General features: G+C 58.4%; 1 protein-coding gene and 1 non-coding gene across 2 annotated transcripts in view; one reads left to right on the forward strand and one right to left on the reverse strand.

Moving 5' to 3' along the window:
• Window positions 1-14,748, forward strand: part of EVL (Enah/Vasp-like) — a 165,693-nt gene that overhangs the window by 139,827 nt on the left and 11,118 nt on the right. Inside the window, 8 exon segments of the mRNA XM_032621497.1 lie at window positions 1,553-1,616; window positions 5,716-5,771; window positions 7,559-7,602; window positions 7,604-7,627; window positions 7,629-7,715; window positions 7,717-7,791; window positions 8,551-8,672; window positions 13,043-13,103. Of these exon segments, the coding sequence (XP_032477388.1) occupies window positions 1,553-1,616; window positions 5,716-5,771; window positions 7,559-7,602; window positions 7,604-7,627; window positions 7,629-7,715; window positions 7,717-7,791; window positions 8,551-8,672; window positions 13,043-13,103 (533 nt within the window).
• LOC116750284 lies at window positions 10,908-11,014 on the reverse strand. The gene has a single exon (XR_004348980.1). It is a non-coding gene; the product is annotated as a U6 spliceosomal RNA (small nuclear RNA).

The following is a 14,748-nucleotide window of genomic DNA, read 5'->3' on the forward strand; positions in this document are numbered from 1 at the left end:
AAAAGCAAACCAGTATTTATTTCACACCTACTAATGGGCCAGGCCACCAGATATTTATGTAGTCACCTCTGTAAAGAGTACGCAGGCGTCTTCTCTCCTGCCCGGCCCCTGAGTTCAGCAGTTGGCATTGAACAAGGCAGGGTCAGGCAGGGCCACCCAGGGGAGAAATTTATCCTCAGGTGCTGGGAGGCCCTCCTCCCGTCAAGCAGCTGGCCCACTGCCCACCACCTGGATCCTCTTTCCCCAACTAAAGCATCCACACAGGGGTCCGGAAGCGGCAAAGCAAGGCTCACTGAAAACGTGACTGAAGCCCATACTGGGGCCTAGGACTGGGCCCTGCTGAATATGGAAGCAAACTCCCGGCTTGGAAAGGACTGGTGTTGTCACACCTGGGGGTGGAAATCGGGCCTTCCTGGGTGGGTAGATTTGGGACCTCGGTGTAGGAAGGGACCTGCTCCCTTGGGAGGTGAGGCTTGCGTTGCGGGGATCATGCTCGGAGAGCCGGCCTGGAGGGCACCTGCGCTGGGCAGAAGCTTGCCCCAGAATCAGATGACCTGTTTCGGCTTTGAGATTCTGTTACTCTCTGTGCCGCTGTGCCCCTGACCCAGGGGACGCCCTGCTAATCTCTCAGCTGTTTGAAGCACCTGTGGGAGAAGCCTTCTGCCCATCGTGGATTTTGTCATACGCCCCTCATCCTAGAGAGGAGACAATGCCCCTTCCCCACCTAGGCAGCGAGGCATGAGGCCAGCTTGCCCGGAGTCCCTCCCCCACTGCTGTGACTCCGCAGTTCCCCAGTGACACCTGAGCTGGCAAAGAGAAGGAACAATCAGCTCCTTCTCAGATTGGAGCAAAAGCTTGATTTTCCTGTGAATGTAACACAGCACCAGCCCCGGTCTGAACAGGAGGTACACTCCACAGACCTCGCCTGTTCTGGGGCCCTGCCTTCAGGGTCAAGGGCAAGAATGTAGCCTGGAAGGCTCCACAGTTGCTCTGTCCTCTTCTGCCCACCGCACAGCTCCAGACTCCTAGATGCAGGCAGGAGGGCGTCACATCGCGGTGAGGGGCACGGGGCTGCGGCCCAGACCCGGTGCTGAAACCCCGGCTCCGACACATACCTGCCGTAAGGGTCATTCGCCTGCTCAAAAGGCGGAATAAAATGGATCTACTGGGTTCAGTGATTCCAAATTTTAGTTAGAACAGCTTTGTGGGACAGAGAGAGGCCGGAGCCAGACGTTGAGGGTCGAGGGCACAGTGGCAAGTGAGGAAGTGGCAACAGCAAGTGCAGTTTGAGAGGGAAGCCAGAGGGGTCAGGCGAGAAGGGGTGATTCTGAGCCGTGTGAAATGGCACCCCCTTTACTGGCGCCAAGGCAAGAGCCGCAAGAAAGGGAGAAGGAGGTTTGACTGAGAGGGTGAGGTGGGACAGGGTGTTGCAGGGCTGAGGACCAGCGGTTGAGACCATCTCGGGTGGGACCAGAGGGCAGAGGCAGGGAGAGTCCCGGGGGTCCTTGCTTCTCTGTTAACTGCTGCGCTCTTGTGCTTCTCTGCCCCACAGGCTCCTCCAGCCAGCGTCAGGTGCAGAATGGCCCGTCTCCTGATGAGATGGACATCCAGAGAAGGTAACCCCCCAGCAGCAAGGGCCACCCTGGAGGACACACCTGTGGCTGCAGCCAGGACTCCCAGAGAGACACGGGGGCGGGGGAACAGGCCTGACCAGAAAGGAAGGGGAGCCAGCTCACTGCTGCTTTGCCAGTGACCGTGAGAGGGTGTGGTTTCACGGTGGGTGGGGAGAGCTCGCCGGCGCTGCAGCCTCGTGATCAGCCTGGCAGTGTCCTGTGTCATTCACTTATTGAGCACAGCCCTCCCGGGTATATTAAGAGGTAGTCATCTGGGGATTCAGTAACGTGGCCAAGGCTGTACTGCTGGAGATGGGCGGACATGACCCGCCAGGCCTGTGCGACTGAGGCCCGTCCTTGACCCTGTCCTGTGCTCTGTCCGAAGGCCTCGTGAGCCCTGGTCCTGGCACTCTCTCGCTGGGTGCCCTGGGTGGGTGCCACGGCCTCTCTGGAGGATCTTAACCCCCTGCCTGCTCACCTCCCAGTGGAGCTTAAAGCAGACAGAGGCTGTGAGAGCACTTTGTGCGCTGCAGCTGCTCTTGGACAGCTGGGCCAGGGCTGTGCCGGTGGGATTTGGGCCATAGGGTGACGCCCTGCCCCCCCGGCCCCCTCCAAGGAGCTTCTTAAGTGTTAGAACTGGGAGGAAGGGCCAGTGCCATTGTCCTGAAGTTACAAAAGAGGTCGTGGTGGCCAAGGAGGGAGCAGCCTCCCCAGGTCACGTTGCCAGGTGAGGCAGCGCCAGGGCTTGAACCTGCTCTGTGCCTCCTGGGTGGGGACTCAGCGTCTCTGAGGGGCTTGGAGTCCCGGCTCTGTGGGAGCCGTGCTGCGGAGGCAGGCCTGGGGCTTGCATCCTCACCCGGGTCAGCGGGAGAGGGCGTGCCTCCAGGGGCCTGTGGCGAGACAGGTAGACCCCTGGGCCGGGAGCTGGGCAGGCGACATCCCCACCCTCACGTGGCTGTGAGACTCTCTCAGGGGGTTCTCTTCTCGAGCCTCTCGCCTGCTCTGAGCACCTTCTGGCCGCCATGGTGTGCTTTGTGACCTTGGGCCAGTTACTGCTCTAGGCCTCGGCTTCCTGTTTGAAGGTAACAGTGTTAATGAAGGAAAGGTGGGAATATGCTTCCCAGACTCAGGCTGGAGAGGTTCCTTTTTTTTTTTTTTTTGGCTTTTTAACAATTTATTTAAAATTTTAAAAATCATCAGATTTACCTTATTAGCCATTTTTTTTTTTTTTTTTTTTTTTTTTTTTGCCGTACGCGGGCCTCTCACCTCCGTGGCCTCTCCCGTTGCAGAGCACAGGCTCCGTACGCGCAGGCCCAGCGGCCATGGCTCACAGGCCCAGCCGCTCCATGGCACGTGGGATCCTCCCGGACCGGGGCACGAACCCACGTCCCCTGCATCGGCAGGCGGACACTCAACCGCTGCGCCACCAGGGAAGCCCTATTAGCCATTTTTAAGCATACAGATCAGTGGTATTAAGGACGTCCACGTCATTGTGCAACCAGCATCATCACCCATCCACAGAACGTTTGCATCAAAAATGAAACTCTGTCCCCATTAAACACTAACACCCGGGCTTCCCTGGTGGTGCAGTGGTTGGGAGTCCGCCTGCCGATGCAGGGGACGCGGGTTCGTGCCCCGGTCCGGGAAGATCCCACATGCCGCGGAGCGGCTGGGCCCGGGAGCCATGGCCGCTGAGCCTGCGCGTCCGGAGCCTGTGCTCCGCGACGGGAGAGCCCACAACAGTGAGAGGCCTGTGTACCGCAAAAAAAAAACCAAAAGCAAACAAACTGAAACTCTATGCCCAGTGAACATTAACTCCCCCCTCCCCACTCCCATAGCCCCTGGCAGCCACCATCCTATTTTCCATCCTTATGAACTTGACTACTCTGTGTACCTAATATAAACAGAATCATACAATAAGTGTTTTTGTGGCTGGTTAATTTCACTGAGCATAATGTCCAGGGTACATCCAGGCTGTATCATATGTCAGAATTTTCTCACTTTAAAAAAAAAATTTTTTTTCTTCCTTTTTAAAGTACGTAATATTCCATCGTATGTGTAGACCACATTTTTCCTGTATTATTTTTCTTGCTTTGACATTTTGGCTCTTGTAAATAATGCTGATATGAACACAATTGTCCAGCGGATGAAGGTGGCGGCCTTACAGCGAGTGGCCGAGACCAGTTCCCCTGACCTCAGAGGTTCCTTCTTTTTTTTTTTTTGCGGTACGCGGGCCTCTTACTGCCGTGGCCTCTCCTGTTGCGGAGCACAGGCTCCGGACGCGCAGGCTCAGCGGCCATGGCTCCCGGGCCCAGCCGCTCCGCGGCATGTGGGATCTTCCCGGACCGGGGCACGAACCCGTGTCCCCTGCATCGGCAGGCGGACTCTCAACCCTGAGCCACCAGGGAAGCCCAGAGGTTCCTTTTTATTAATTCCACTGGCCTGTCTTCTAGGCTCTCAGGAGTATAACATATTGCAGTTTACAAGGGGCTTTTACACACTTTGTTTCATTTTAATCCTCACATTAGCCGTCAGGGGTTGTTACTACCCATACTATTTCTCACACGAGCCAACTGAAGGTCAGAGAACAGAAATGACTTGCCCAAAGTAAGCAAGACTTAGAAGCAGAACCAGAACTGGCCCCAGCTCAGCCCTGTGCCAGGTCCCAGGGCTGCCTCCACCCGGAGCAGGGCCTGCGTCCTAAACACGCCCTGCAGTTGTGCTCTCAGAACCGGTGAAACACCGCGCACTTTCTCTAACGCCACCCCCAAGTCCAGTGTTCCAGGCCACTGGCTGCAGAGGGCCATTCAGTTTTGTCTGCAGTCGACTGTGCACAGACCGAGCGACCCCGGGAGGTCAGTCTGTGAACCACAGGCATCACACTGCAGTGCAGGGATCCCACTCCCCCTGCATCCCTGGCAGTCAGCACGGAGCGGGGCCCAGAAAGAGAGGAATTGCGTGCTGCCCAGCAGTGAGGTAGGGACTCTTTAGTGTCAAAAGGGTCTTTTTCATTATTTTTTAGATCTCGGGCATAATCCTCACGAGAACCCCATGAAACAGGTGTTCTTATGCTTATTTATGGAGCGGAATCTGAGGCCCAGGAAAGGGAAATGACTCGCCTGTAATCACAAACCAGTGAATCCCAGAACGGGAACCAGAAAGCTCTCTACCTCTAAATGACCTTGCAGTAAACTCCGGGTCCCACTTGGCCTTCCTCCAAGGTGAAGGCAGCTGGGCAGCCCCGCGTAGCTATTCCACACACAGCACGTACTGAGCAGCTGCTGCGTGCACACCCGGCCCCAGCCCCAGCCGTCAGCGCGCTGTACACCAGCGGAGCAGACGCGCGGCCCACAGCCTCTTGCCCTGGGGGCGCCCTCCCGCTCAGCCCCGCGCCCCACTACAGGCCTTCAGAGTTGGCTCTCAGCAGTTGAAGCCCTGCTGCCACCCGGGCCCACATGACTCCTCGAGCCCCTCCTGCCCCAGCATCTCAGCCCCAGGTTCTCTGGATGTGTTTGTGGGACAGTGTGTTCACTCATCCAACTTTGAAGAGCGACCCAGGGCCACTCGTGCGAGGAGCTAGGAGGTTAGTCCCCGCAGAGGTGCACCCCGCACTGCAGCGCAGCTTCCCAAATGGCCCTCCAGATGGAGGCCAGGCCGCAGCTGGATCAGTGGGAAAGGAAGAGGACAGGTAGCCTTAGTGTCCGCTTCTCTCACAGCCAACAATGCCGGACAGTTGTTCCAGGAAACTGAGCCAGGTGCGGTAAGAATGGGTGCCCCTGAGGTCGAGTCTGTTGTGGCCATAGGCCCCCAAAAGCTAGGCGAGCTTGTCCAGCCTAGGGGAGAGCTTGGTCTGCCCAGGTGTCTTAAGACTCAGCGGCTGCCGGCGCTCCCCTGTGTGAGCCCTGGAGCCAGGGCCTACAACTCTGCCTCTGTAAGCGGGGCGGCAAGCCCAGCAGCCGGAGCCTAGGGTGGGATGAGGCGAGCTCATTGCTGAGCCCCCGGGGGCGCCGGCGAAGCCCAGCTCTGCAGCCTGGGCTCTGACGCGGAGCCGCGCGGTCTCGCCCCAGGAGGTGAGACCCGCTCTGCTGTGTTTGCTTTTCAGACAAGTGATGGAGCAGCAGCGCCAGGAGTCTCTAGAGAGAAGAGCCTCAGCCACAGGTGAGAGCTTCCCCTACCTGTGCCCGCTGGCGCCCCTTCACTAGGTGGTGCCCAGGGACACACCGGGAACGCTGTGACCAGCTGCTGGTCGCACAGGCCTCAGAGCGTGACAGCCACGCCTGGTGAACGTGGGGAAACGAGGGAACAGAGCACGGGTGTGGGGATTAACTCAGCTTGGCCCAGCCCTGCCCACCGGCCTCTGGTCCTCCCCCGACTCATCCCCTGAGTAGACCGTGTCTCAGGCCCTGTACTAAGGGCTGAGGACACAGCGGTGGACAAGGCGGATGCACCCTCTGCCCCAGGGAGCTGACTGTCCAGTCAAGGACACAGACTAATGACCCTGGGTCACCGCGGGGCACATGCAGTTACCAAGTCAGTGCAGGGGTGGAGGCACATGGAGGGGGCCCCAGCTGCCCTGGGGGTCCGAGAAGACCCCAGGGGAGGGGTGGCTTCAGTCCTGAACAGCGACTGGAACTCAGCACAGTGAAGCAGAGGGGTTTTCTGGAACAGGGTGATGTTGATTAGTAAGCATGGGACTTCATAACTTACAAAGTACTTTCACGTCCTGCGTTTCACTTAATTCTCTCGAGCCCTGTGAAGTAGGTGAATGTTTCCCTGTCTTACTGATGAGGACCCCGGGCCCCAGCTGGGTGCAGAAGCCCCCGCTGGTGGGGATGCTGTCTGGTGCCACCCCCTCTCCGCTGGGCCGCTGCACCCCTCGGGCTCCTGTCCCGCTCTGCCCCACCCCTGCGTTACTAATGCGGGTCTCACCCTGTCACCGGGTCACCCTTCTCCATCACTCCTGAACAACCTGGGTCCTTGGCACGGGCTCCCGGTGCGCAGGCCCAGTCCCCACAGACCCACTGCCCTGCACACTCCCTCCCGGCGGCTCCTTCAGTTCCCGCAGGGCCTCCCTCCCTCGCGCTCACTCACCCTTCACCAAACGTCACTCCCGCTCTTCTGTCCTGTCCCAGCACAGTCATTGCTTCCCTAAGGAAGCCTTCCACGGACTTCCGGTCAGGTTGGAGCGCCTCCTCACAGGCCAGGGTGGCGCTGTGCGCCTGCTCTTGGTGGCACTTGTCACCGTGCCGCGGGGACAGTTCTGCATTCATCCATAGGGTGGCGCTGTGCGCCTGCTCTTGGTGGCACTTGTCGCCGTGCCGCGGGGACAGTTCTGCATTCATCCATGTGATTGGTTTGCTGCTACCAGGTCATGAGCACCGTGAGCAGGGAGCCCGTGGCCGTTGGTCCCCAGCGCCCTGCACGGGGCCAGGCCTGCAGCAGAGGCTCGGGCGTTGGATGGTGGGTGGGGGACGGGGGACTGCCTAGCACGCAGCAGTGCTCCTGGACAGATGCCCCGGTCTGCCCTGCGACGCGCAGCTGCCTGCTGCTGTCCCCAGAGGCCAAGGGGCAGTCACAGCTGTATCTTGGGGCCTAACAATTGCTGAAGCCTGGGGGGTGCTAGGAGCTGAGGAGAAACAGAGAAGGGAAATAAGACACAATTCGTGCCGCCGAAGAGCTTCTTGTCCCACTGGAAGACCACAGTTGAGCAAGAGAAAGTGAGCGTAGCTCAAGGGCTGCTAAGCAAGTGTGTGACGCCGGTCCAGCCTGGCCCCGAATGTAGGGAGAGACTGGAACAACGCCAGGTGTATCCCGCGGGGGCTTCCTGGAAGAGGCCACCTTGAGCTGTTCCTCATCCCCTCAGGGGAGTAGGCTGCCCTCTGTCCCTGCTCCCGGGGAGGCGCCCGCTGGGGGCTGGGCACTCACTGAGCCCACTGTTGTTTCAGGACCCACCCTCCCAGCGGGGCACCCCTCCATTGCAGCTGGCGCCCCCCCTCTCGTGTAGCGGGCCTCCACCCACCACCCCCACCCCCTGTCCCACCTCCACCCACAGGGGCCGCCCCCCCTCCCCCGCCCCCCCTGCCAGCCGGAGGAGCCCAGGGCCGCCAGCCACGACGAGGGCTCCGTGTCCGGCCTGGCCGCCGCCCTGGCTGGGGCCAAGCTGAGAAGAGTCCCGCGGGTAAGTGTCCCGGGCCCCTGGCCGACGACGGGCGGGCGGGTGGGCAGGACGGACCAGGCTGGGGGACGGGTTTCTAACTGGCAGAGGGGCGGGCGGACCCTTTCCCGCCGGCGGGGAGCGCAGCGCCGCCCTCCCCAGCCAGACGGCACCTCCCACCTCCTCGGTCACAGTTACCCGGTTACTGAGACCACTGGGACAGGGCTGCGTGAGAGCCGTAGGTGCCTGCAGTTACGTAACCTGCTGCTAGTCCTTTACAAGCGAGGCAGGAGATCTCTGCCCTTGTAGATGAGGAGACCGAGGCGCAGGCACGAACAACTGGTTCAAAGCACGCAGGTCATCAGTTGCGGCTTGGACTCAGGCCCTGGGTCTCCTGCTTTTAAGTCCACCAGCTCCCTCAGGCTCAGCTGGCCCTCCCAGCCTTCCGCAGCGTCCTGGGAGGTGGGGCTTCTAGAAGGCCGTACGTGTGGCTGTGGGATTAGGAGCACCTGGGACACAGAAACTGTGCCTCCTCCCCCCTCAAGCCACGCTGGCCTTGGCAAGGGTGCTGACCATGAGCCAGCGAACCTGGGGCGTGCCTGCCAACCGTGACCCTCCAGTCCCAGTCGCTCTCTGGACTCCAGCTCTGCCGCCAGCAGGTGGGGTTGGGGGACTAGATGGCCTCGACCTCTTCCAGCACTGCCATCACACGTGGCCCCGTCTCCCCTCGAGTGGCGTCCTGCCACGGACACCAGACCGAAGCGCGCCGTCCTCTCCCCTTAGCCAGAAGATGCGTCCGGAGGCTCCAGTCCCAGCGGGACCTCGAAGTCTGACGCCAACCGGGCGAGCAGTGGGGGTGGAGGAGGAGGCCTCATGGAAGAAATGAACAAGCTGCTGGCCAAGAGGTGAGTGCTCAGGCTTCCCCCAGACCCAGCCACTGTCAGGAGCTGCTGTTCCTCAGTGGAAAGGGGAAGCCTCGCCTGGCCCCAGGACCCACTGTCCCCTGGGTTCAGCCAAGCAGGGGGGACTGTTCGTCGAGCTTTCCCTTCTCCAGGGGTCAGTCTGAGACATCAAGCCAAAAGGAGTCCTCTAAACTCTAAATCCTTCCTCATTTCAGTTTAACAAGTATTCGTTGAAACATCTGCCATGTATCAGCCTTGTCCTGAGCAGAGAGAAATTTGGAGATCATTTCAGAGATAAATTCCGAGGGAAAATAGGAGTATTCCCAGCGGTGAACGTATGATGAAGGGGCCCGTCTTGTGGGGGCCCTTACAGAGGACTCGGGAGAAGGGGTGCTGAGGTGGCAGGAGCCCAGAGGACGTTACCCCTCAGGGACGGAGCAGCAGTTCCCTCCCCGTCGTGCTCAGCTCTGTGGCCTCCGCCTCCATCCTCACCAGCACATGTGCCTCCAGCTTGCCCAAGGCCATCAGCCTGTCACTATGGCTCTTCGTTGTTCCCCAACTGAATCCCAGGCAGATGGAGAGATCAGACAGCTCCCTCTCAGAAGGGTCGCAAAAGCTTGGGTCTTACTTGTAAATGTGGTGTGGCAGCGGGAATGCCCTGATGGGGTTTCCAGGGCCATGGCTCACCCGGGCACCAGAGGACCCAGGAGTGGGCCTCACCTGTCAGCACACTCCTTGTTGCCCAAGAAAAGCAACGGCGGGGGCCTTGCTCCCCCGTGACCCCTCCTGCCTTCTCTCAGTCTCCAGGCTCTTCCCGCTGCCCCCATGGCGGCTAACCCGGGGCGAGCGCTTTCTGTGCCAGGTCTTCAGTAAACCCACACGGCACTGCGAGGACACGGGGGAGACAGAGGCCCCCCAGAGTGCAGGTAGCTGGTCTGGCACATCTCGGCGGGGCCGGCCCAGGGCCCTGTGTGCCCAGCAAGGGAGGGCACAGGGGGAGGGGAGCAGCCAGGTGGGTCCACGTGCCGTGACCAGAGGTGAGCCAGCGACTGCGGCTGGACAGCGCAGAGCAGCTCCAGGGAGCCGGGGCGCTTCACGGGGGAGGTTCTGCGCGTCCTCTGGGCCGAAGCCGCAGAGGAGAGCGTTCTGTGCAGAGGAAGAGCAGAGGTGGGTGTGGTGGGTGGAGTTACACTACCTGGAGAGGCTGAGACACGCCCCCTCCCCCCCAGAGCGCCCAGGGCCTGGAGGAGGTGGACCAGAATGCAGGCTAGAGGGGAGAGCCTCGTGTGCACGTGCGTTAGAGTCCATTCCCGAGGGGCCTCGCTTAAAAATAGAAGATTCTTTAAAAAAGGAAGTGTTCACACTTTCCCAAGTCCAACACCAGTGCGTTCCCAGTGACTGCTTGGCCTAGATGGTTTAGACCAAACGGAGAGGAAGTTTCTGAGAACAGGAGAAGGCCGGTGTGCCAGGAGCCAGTGAGACGCCAGAAGCTGGTGGCAGAGCCGGGCCCACCGAGAGCACTCACCCTGCACGACCGGCAAGGGGCGGCCCCGCTGCTCTCTGAAGCCCACCTGGGCGTGCAGGGTGCTGGGTGGAGCCTACGAGGAGATGCGCGCGAGGGCTGTTTTTTTTTTTTTTTTTTTTAACATCTTTATTGGGGTATAATTGCTTTACAATAGTGTGTTAGTTTCTGCTTTACAACAAAGTGAATCAGCTATACATATACATATGCTCCCATGTGTCTTCCCTCCTGCGTCTCCCTCCCTCCCACTCTCCCCATCCCACCCCTCCAGGCCGTCCCAAAGCCCCGAGCTAATATCCCTGTGCCCTGCGGCTGCTTCCCCCTAGCTATCTACCTTACTACGTTTGTTAGTGTGTATATGTCCATGACTCTCCCTCGCCCTGTCAAAACTCACCCTTCCCCCTCCCCATATCCTCAAGTCCGTTCTCCAGTAGGTCTGCGCCTCTATTCCTGTCTTATCCCTAGGTTCTTCATGACATTTTTTTCCTTAAATTCCATATATATGTGTTAGCATACGGTATTTGTCTTTTTCTTTCTGACTTACTTCACTCTGTATGACAGACTCTAGGTCTATCCATCTCATTACAAATAACTCAATTTCATTTCTTTTTAAGGCTGAGTAATATTCCATTGTGTATATGTGCCACATCTTCTTTATCCATTCGTCCGATGACGGGCGCTTAGGTTCTTTCCATCTCCGGGCTATTGTAAATAGAAAAAATATGGAACGCTTCACGAATTTGCGTGTCATCCTTGCGCAGGGGCCATGCTAATCTTCTCTGTATCGTTCCAATTTTAGTATATGTGCTGCCGAAGCGAGCACTGTTTTTGTTTTTTTAAAGAAGATCTCTACTTCCACTTTGTACAGACCGCTAATTCTCTATCTTAATCAGCTTGTGATGCTATAAAAAAAAAATCAGGATGCATGGCTTATAAACAGAATTTTATTTCTCACAGTTCCAGAGAAGTACAAGACTACGGCACTGACAAATGCAGTGTCTGGTGAGAGCCCGCTGCCTGGTGCATAAGTGGCCATCTCTTTGCTGTGTCCCCACGTGGTGAAAGGAGCAGGCAGCTCTCTGGGGTCTCTTTTATTTATTTATTTATTTTTTGGCTAGGGTCTTGTTAAAGCCCTTTTTTTTTTTTTTTAAAATTGGGCTATAGTTGTTTACAGTGTTGTGTTAGTTTCTACTGTACAGCGAAGTGGAGTTCCCAGTGCCATACAGCAGGTTCTCATTAGTTATCTATTTTATACATATTAGTGTATACGTGTCAATCCCAGTCTCCCAATTCATCCCACCCCCACTTCTCCCCTTGGTGTCCATACGTTTGTTCTCTACGTCTTTGTCTCTATTTCTGCCTTGCAAACAGGTTCATCTGTACCATTTTTCTAGATTCCACATATATGTGTTAAGATACGATATTTGTTTTTCTCTTTCTGACTTACCTCACCCCGTATGACAGTCTCTAGGTCCATCCGTGTCTCTACAAGTGACCCCATTTCGCTCCTTTTCATTAGGGCTTCTTTTCCTTATCTGTCAAACAGGCATAGTAACAGAGCTTAGCTGATCAAAGGTCCTTGCGGAGTCGCTGCCTCCTCAGTTGCTGAGGCCTGTCCCGGCAGTGGACCAGGCGGGGGAACCGTGTCGCTGGGAGCTGCTCGATGCCGAGCGTGTCCACAGACACTCAGCCCAGGGAATCTTCACAGGCCTGGAGGGGCCTGGTCTGCTGGGTATCCTCAGAAGATTAAACGCAGGCTCAGGGTAGGAGCAGAATGTCACGGGCGTGGTGGCAGTAGCAGGCCAGGCAGGAGCTGGTGGTGCTTGCACGCAGCGTTGGGAGTGAAGACGGGCCAGACAGCCCAGAAACAAAGTGCAGAGCCAGAAGTGAGCGGGCCCACTGTCACGAGGAAGAAGTCGGGGATGAGTCCCGGGCTTCTGGGAAGGGCCATAGGTGGGTGGGATGAGAAGATGAGGAAGGAGCCCCCTGTGGCCGGTCCCTGGACTGGGACAGCCAGCCGGTGGCCCTCACCCCCACCAGGCCAGCTTCCCTCCTGACAGCCAGCTACCTCGTGAGCTCCGACAGCTTTGTTTGTGTCCTGGCGGCTTCACCGAGTTGAGAGCCCCCGGGGCCGGATCTTTGGAGAGCAGGAAGGGGTATGTGTGTAGATTTGGGAATTAGCCAGAGGTAGGCCACCGCCGAGGGCGGAAAAGAGCAGCGAGTTCTCAGAGTGTCTGAGAAGGGGGCTCATCCCTGCGGGGAGGTGCGTGCCGTGACTAGAGGGCGTCTCTTGGGTTCTTTCCTTCCTGAGCACGTGCTGCTCTTCGTGGTGTCCAGGTTGGGGAGGACATGGCTGCTGAGCTCTGAGGTAGGGGGAGCTTTAGGGTGATAGGGAAAGGCTTCCTCCTCCGTCCCGCAGGCGGCCTGCAGACAGGATGCCCCCAGGCTGACCTCTGGCGGCGGCAGCTCTCCTGCCCCTCGTGGCCAGGCCTTGAGCGTCCTGGGAGGACAGCGGCCACCCGGCCGAGCCCAGGTCCCCCGGGACCTGGACAGGGTGCGGACCAACCTCCTCGGCCTTCAGGTGCTGTAGACAGAGATGGGGTGCCCTCCACCCCACCACCCAGACCAGTTTTGTGTCCAGGGTCCTGGGGCCAGCACAGAAGGCCTGGACACTCACCCGGGCATCGCCACGGGCCAGATGGGTGCCTGGACAAGTCATCTCCTTCACACGGAACAGGGGTCACACCCCAGCAAGGAGTCTCTGAGGACCAAGCTGTGTCCGCACAGAGGCGACGTCTGCTCTGTGTGGAAACCTTTAGGGCTGATTGTATCTTCTCCCTCCTTGTGTTAGGAGAAAAGCAGCCTCCCAGACAGACAAGCCGGCTGATAAAAAGGAAGACGAAAGCCAAACGGTAAGCACACCCCACGGCCAGCCCACCCCGGCTCCCCCAGAGGTATGAATGGACCAGGCCTGCGGGACACCGTGTTTGGACATACACGCGGTAGATACTTCGCTGGGTGATTTGTAGGAGGGCAGGGGGACAGGGGTGACAAGAGGGACAGGAGGGGGTAGTGCAGGGGGACAGGGCCTGTGGGCGCTCATGTCCGTCCCCGCTGCACCGGTGGCAGGCCTGTGCTCACTGAGGATCTAGCAGACACTGCTCTGCTTTGGAGCTCGCAGCCTCACAGGGAAGGCAGGTAAGAGGCAGAGAAGCAGGACCCGCCTGGGAGCGCCTTGAGGGAAAGGCCTGGAGGCTGGGGAGCTCAGAGGGGCAGCAGACAGATCTCAAAGGACTCGGGGGGTTGGAGAGTACAATCGCAGTAGGCAGTGTCTGCTTGAAGACCAGGGCAGTTATTATTTTCAAATTATTCCTGTTTTTGAAAGGCTTCACTTGAGTCCGTGGATTCCAGCAGGAGCCGCAGGTGAGCTGGGCAGAGGAACCCAGCGCTCTGGCTCTTGTCCTGAGGGGGTCCTGGAGCCTAGTCTATCCACACAGGTTCCGGGCTCCCGCCGTCACTAGGGTGGCTAACACTCTTTCCCTCTGTGTTAAGCTTTCCCTGTAAAAATAGGCTCCTACTGAAACGGCTAAGCTTAGACCTTAACTACAGATGGCATACAGGTTGCATCTCGGTGGCAGGAGACAGAGGAAATATTACAACCACCAGGCGCCAGGGTACCGTGCCACCCCCGTCAGCAGGGCGAGGCTTACCGGCTGTGACCCCCGGGCTCCAGCCTCGCCAGCGGCCCTCCCTTCCCCTGGCCCCCCCCCGCCTGGCACATGCGGTCCCCTCGGCCCCAGCAGCTAACTCCTCCTCGGCTGCACTTCTCTGTGTAAACAGTACTCCCTGAAAAACAGGCTCCCGACCTCCAGGCTAGTAAGGCTCTCTCCTGCTTGGACCCCGGGCCCCCCTCCCCACCATGCTCCTCCTCTGCCCTTAGCACACACATTTTTGCTTGTTCAGACTCGCTCGTTCCTGCTGGATCGTGAGCCCTGTGAGGACCAGGCGTACATATTCCACTGTTCCCATGCCTTGCACAGAGTATGGAGTTCATCCAGCTAACTCCCCACTAATTTCTCAAACTGCAGAGGCCTGTCTGGCCAGGAGCCCAGGAATAATTACAGGTCTCCAAAGGCGCCGGCCAGTTCCCGCCATCACAGCTCCAGCCCCGGTACCCAACCTCCCTCCTCCCTGGTCTCCAGGAAGAGTGTGTTTCAAATCCCAGGGACCCAGGAGGAATCTTTGACCCCAAGGGTAGAGTTTTCTTCCTCTGACTCCCCTTTTTCTTTCCTTTCCTTTCCTTTCCTTTCCTTTTTTAAGAAGCCTCCTGGTCACTGGGAGTTCTGTTTGCCTTGGTCCCCCGCAGTCAGGGGGCCCTGCCCGCCCGAGAGCAGCCTCTTCCAGGGCAGGGCTAGGGCAGTTCCACACACCAGAGCAGGTGCCGCGTGGACGGAGACACTGGAGACTGGCTTTTCTTCTTTCTTTTTTCTCTTTTCTTTTTTGTTTTTTTGGCCACGCTGTGCAGTTGGCGGGATCTGAGTTCCCCGCCCAGGGATT

The sequence above is a fragment of the Phocoena sinus genome, chromosome 2 (genome assembly GCF_008692025.1).
Source record: "Phocoena sinus isolate mPhoSin1 chromosome 2, mPhoSin1.pri, whole genome shotgun sequence".
NCBI lineage: Eukaryota > Metazoa > Chordata > Mammalia > Artiodactyla > Phocoenidae > Phocoena > Phocoena sinus.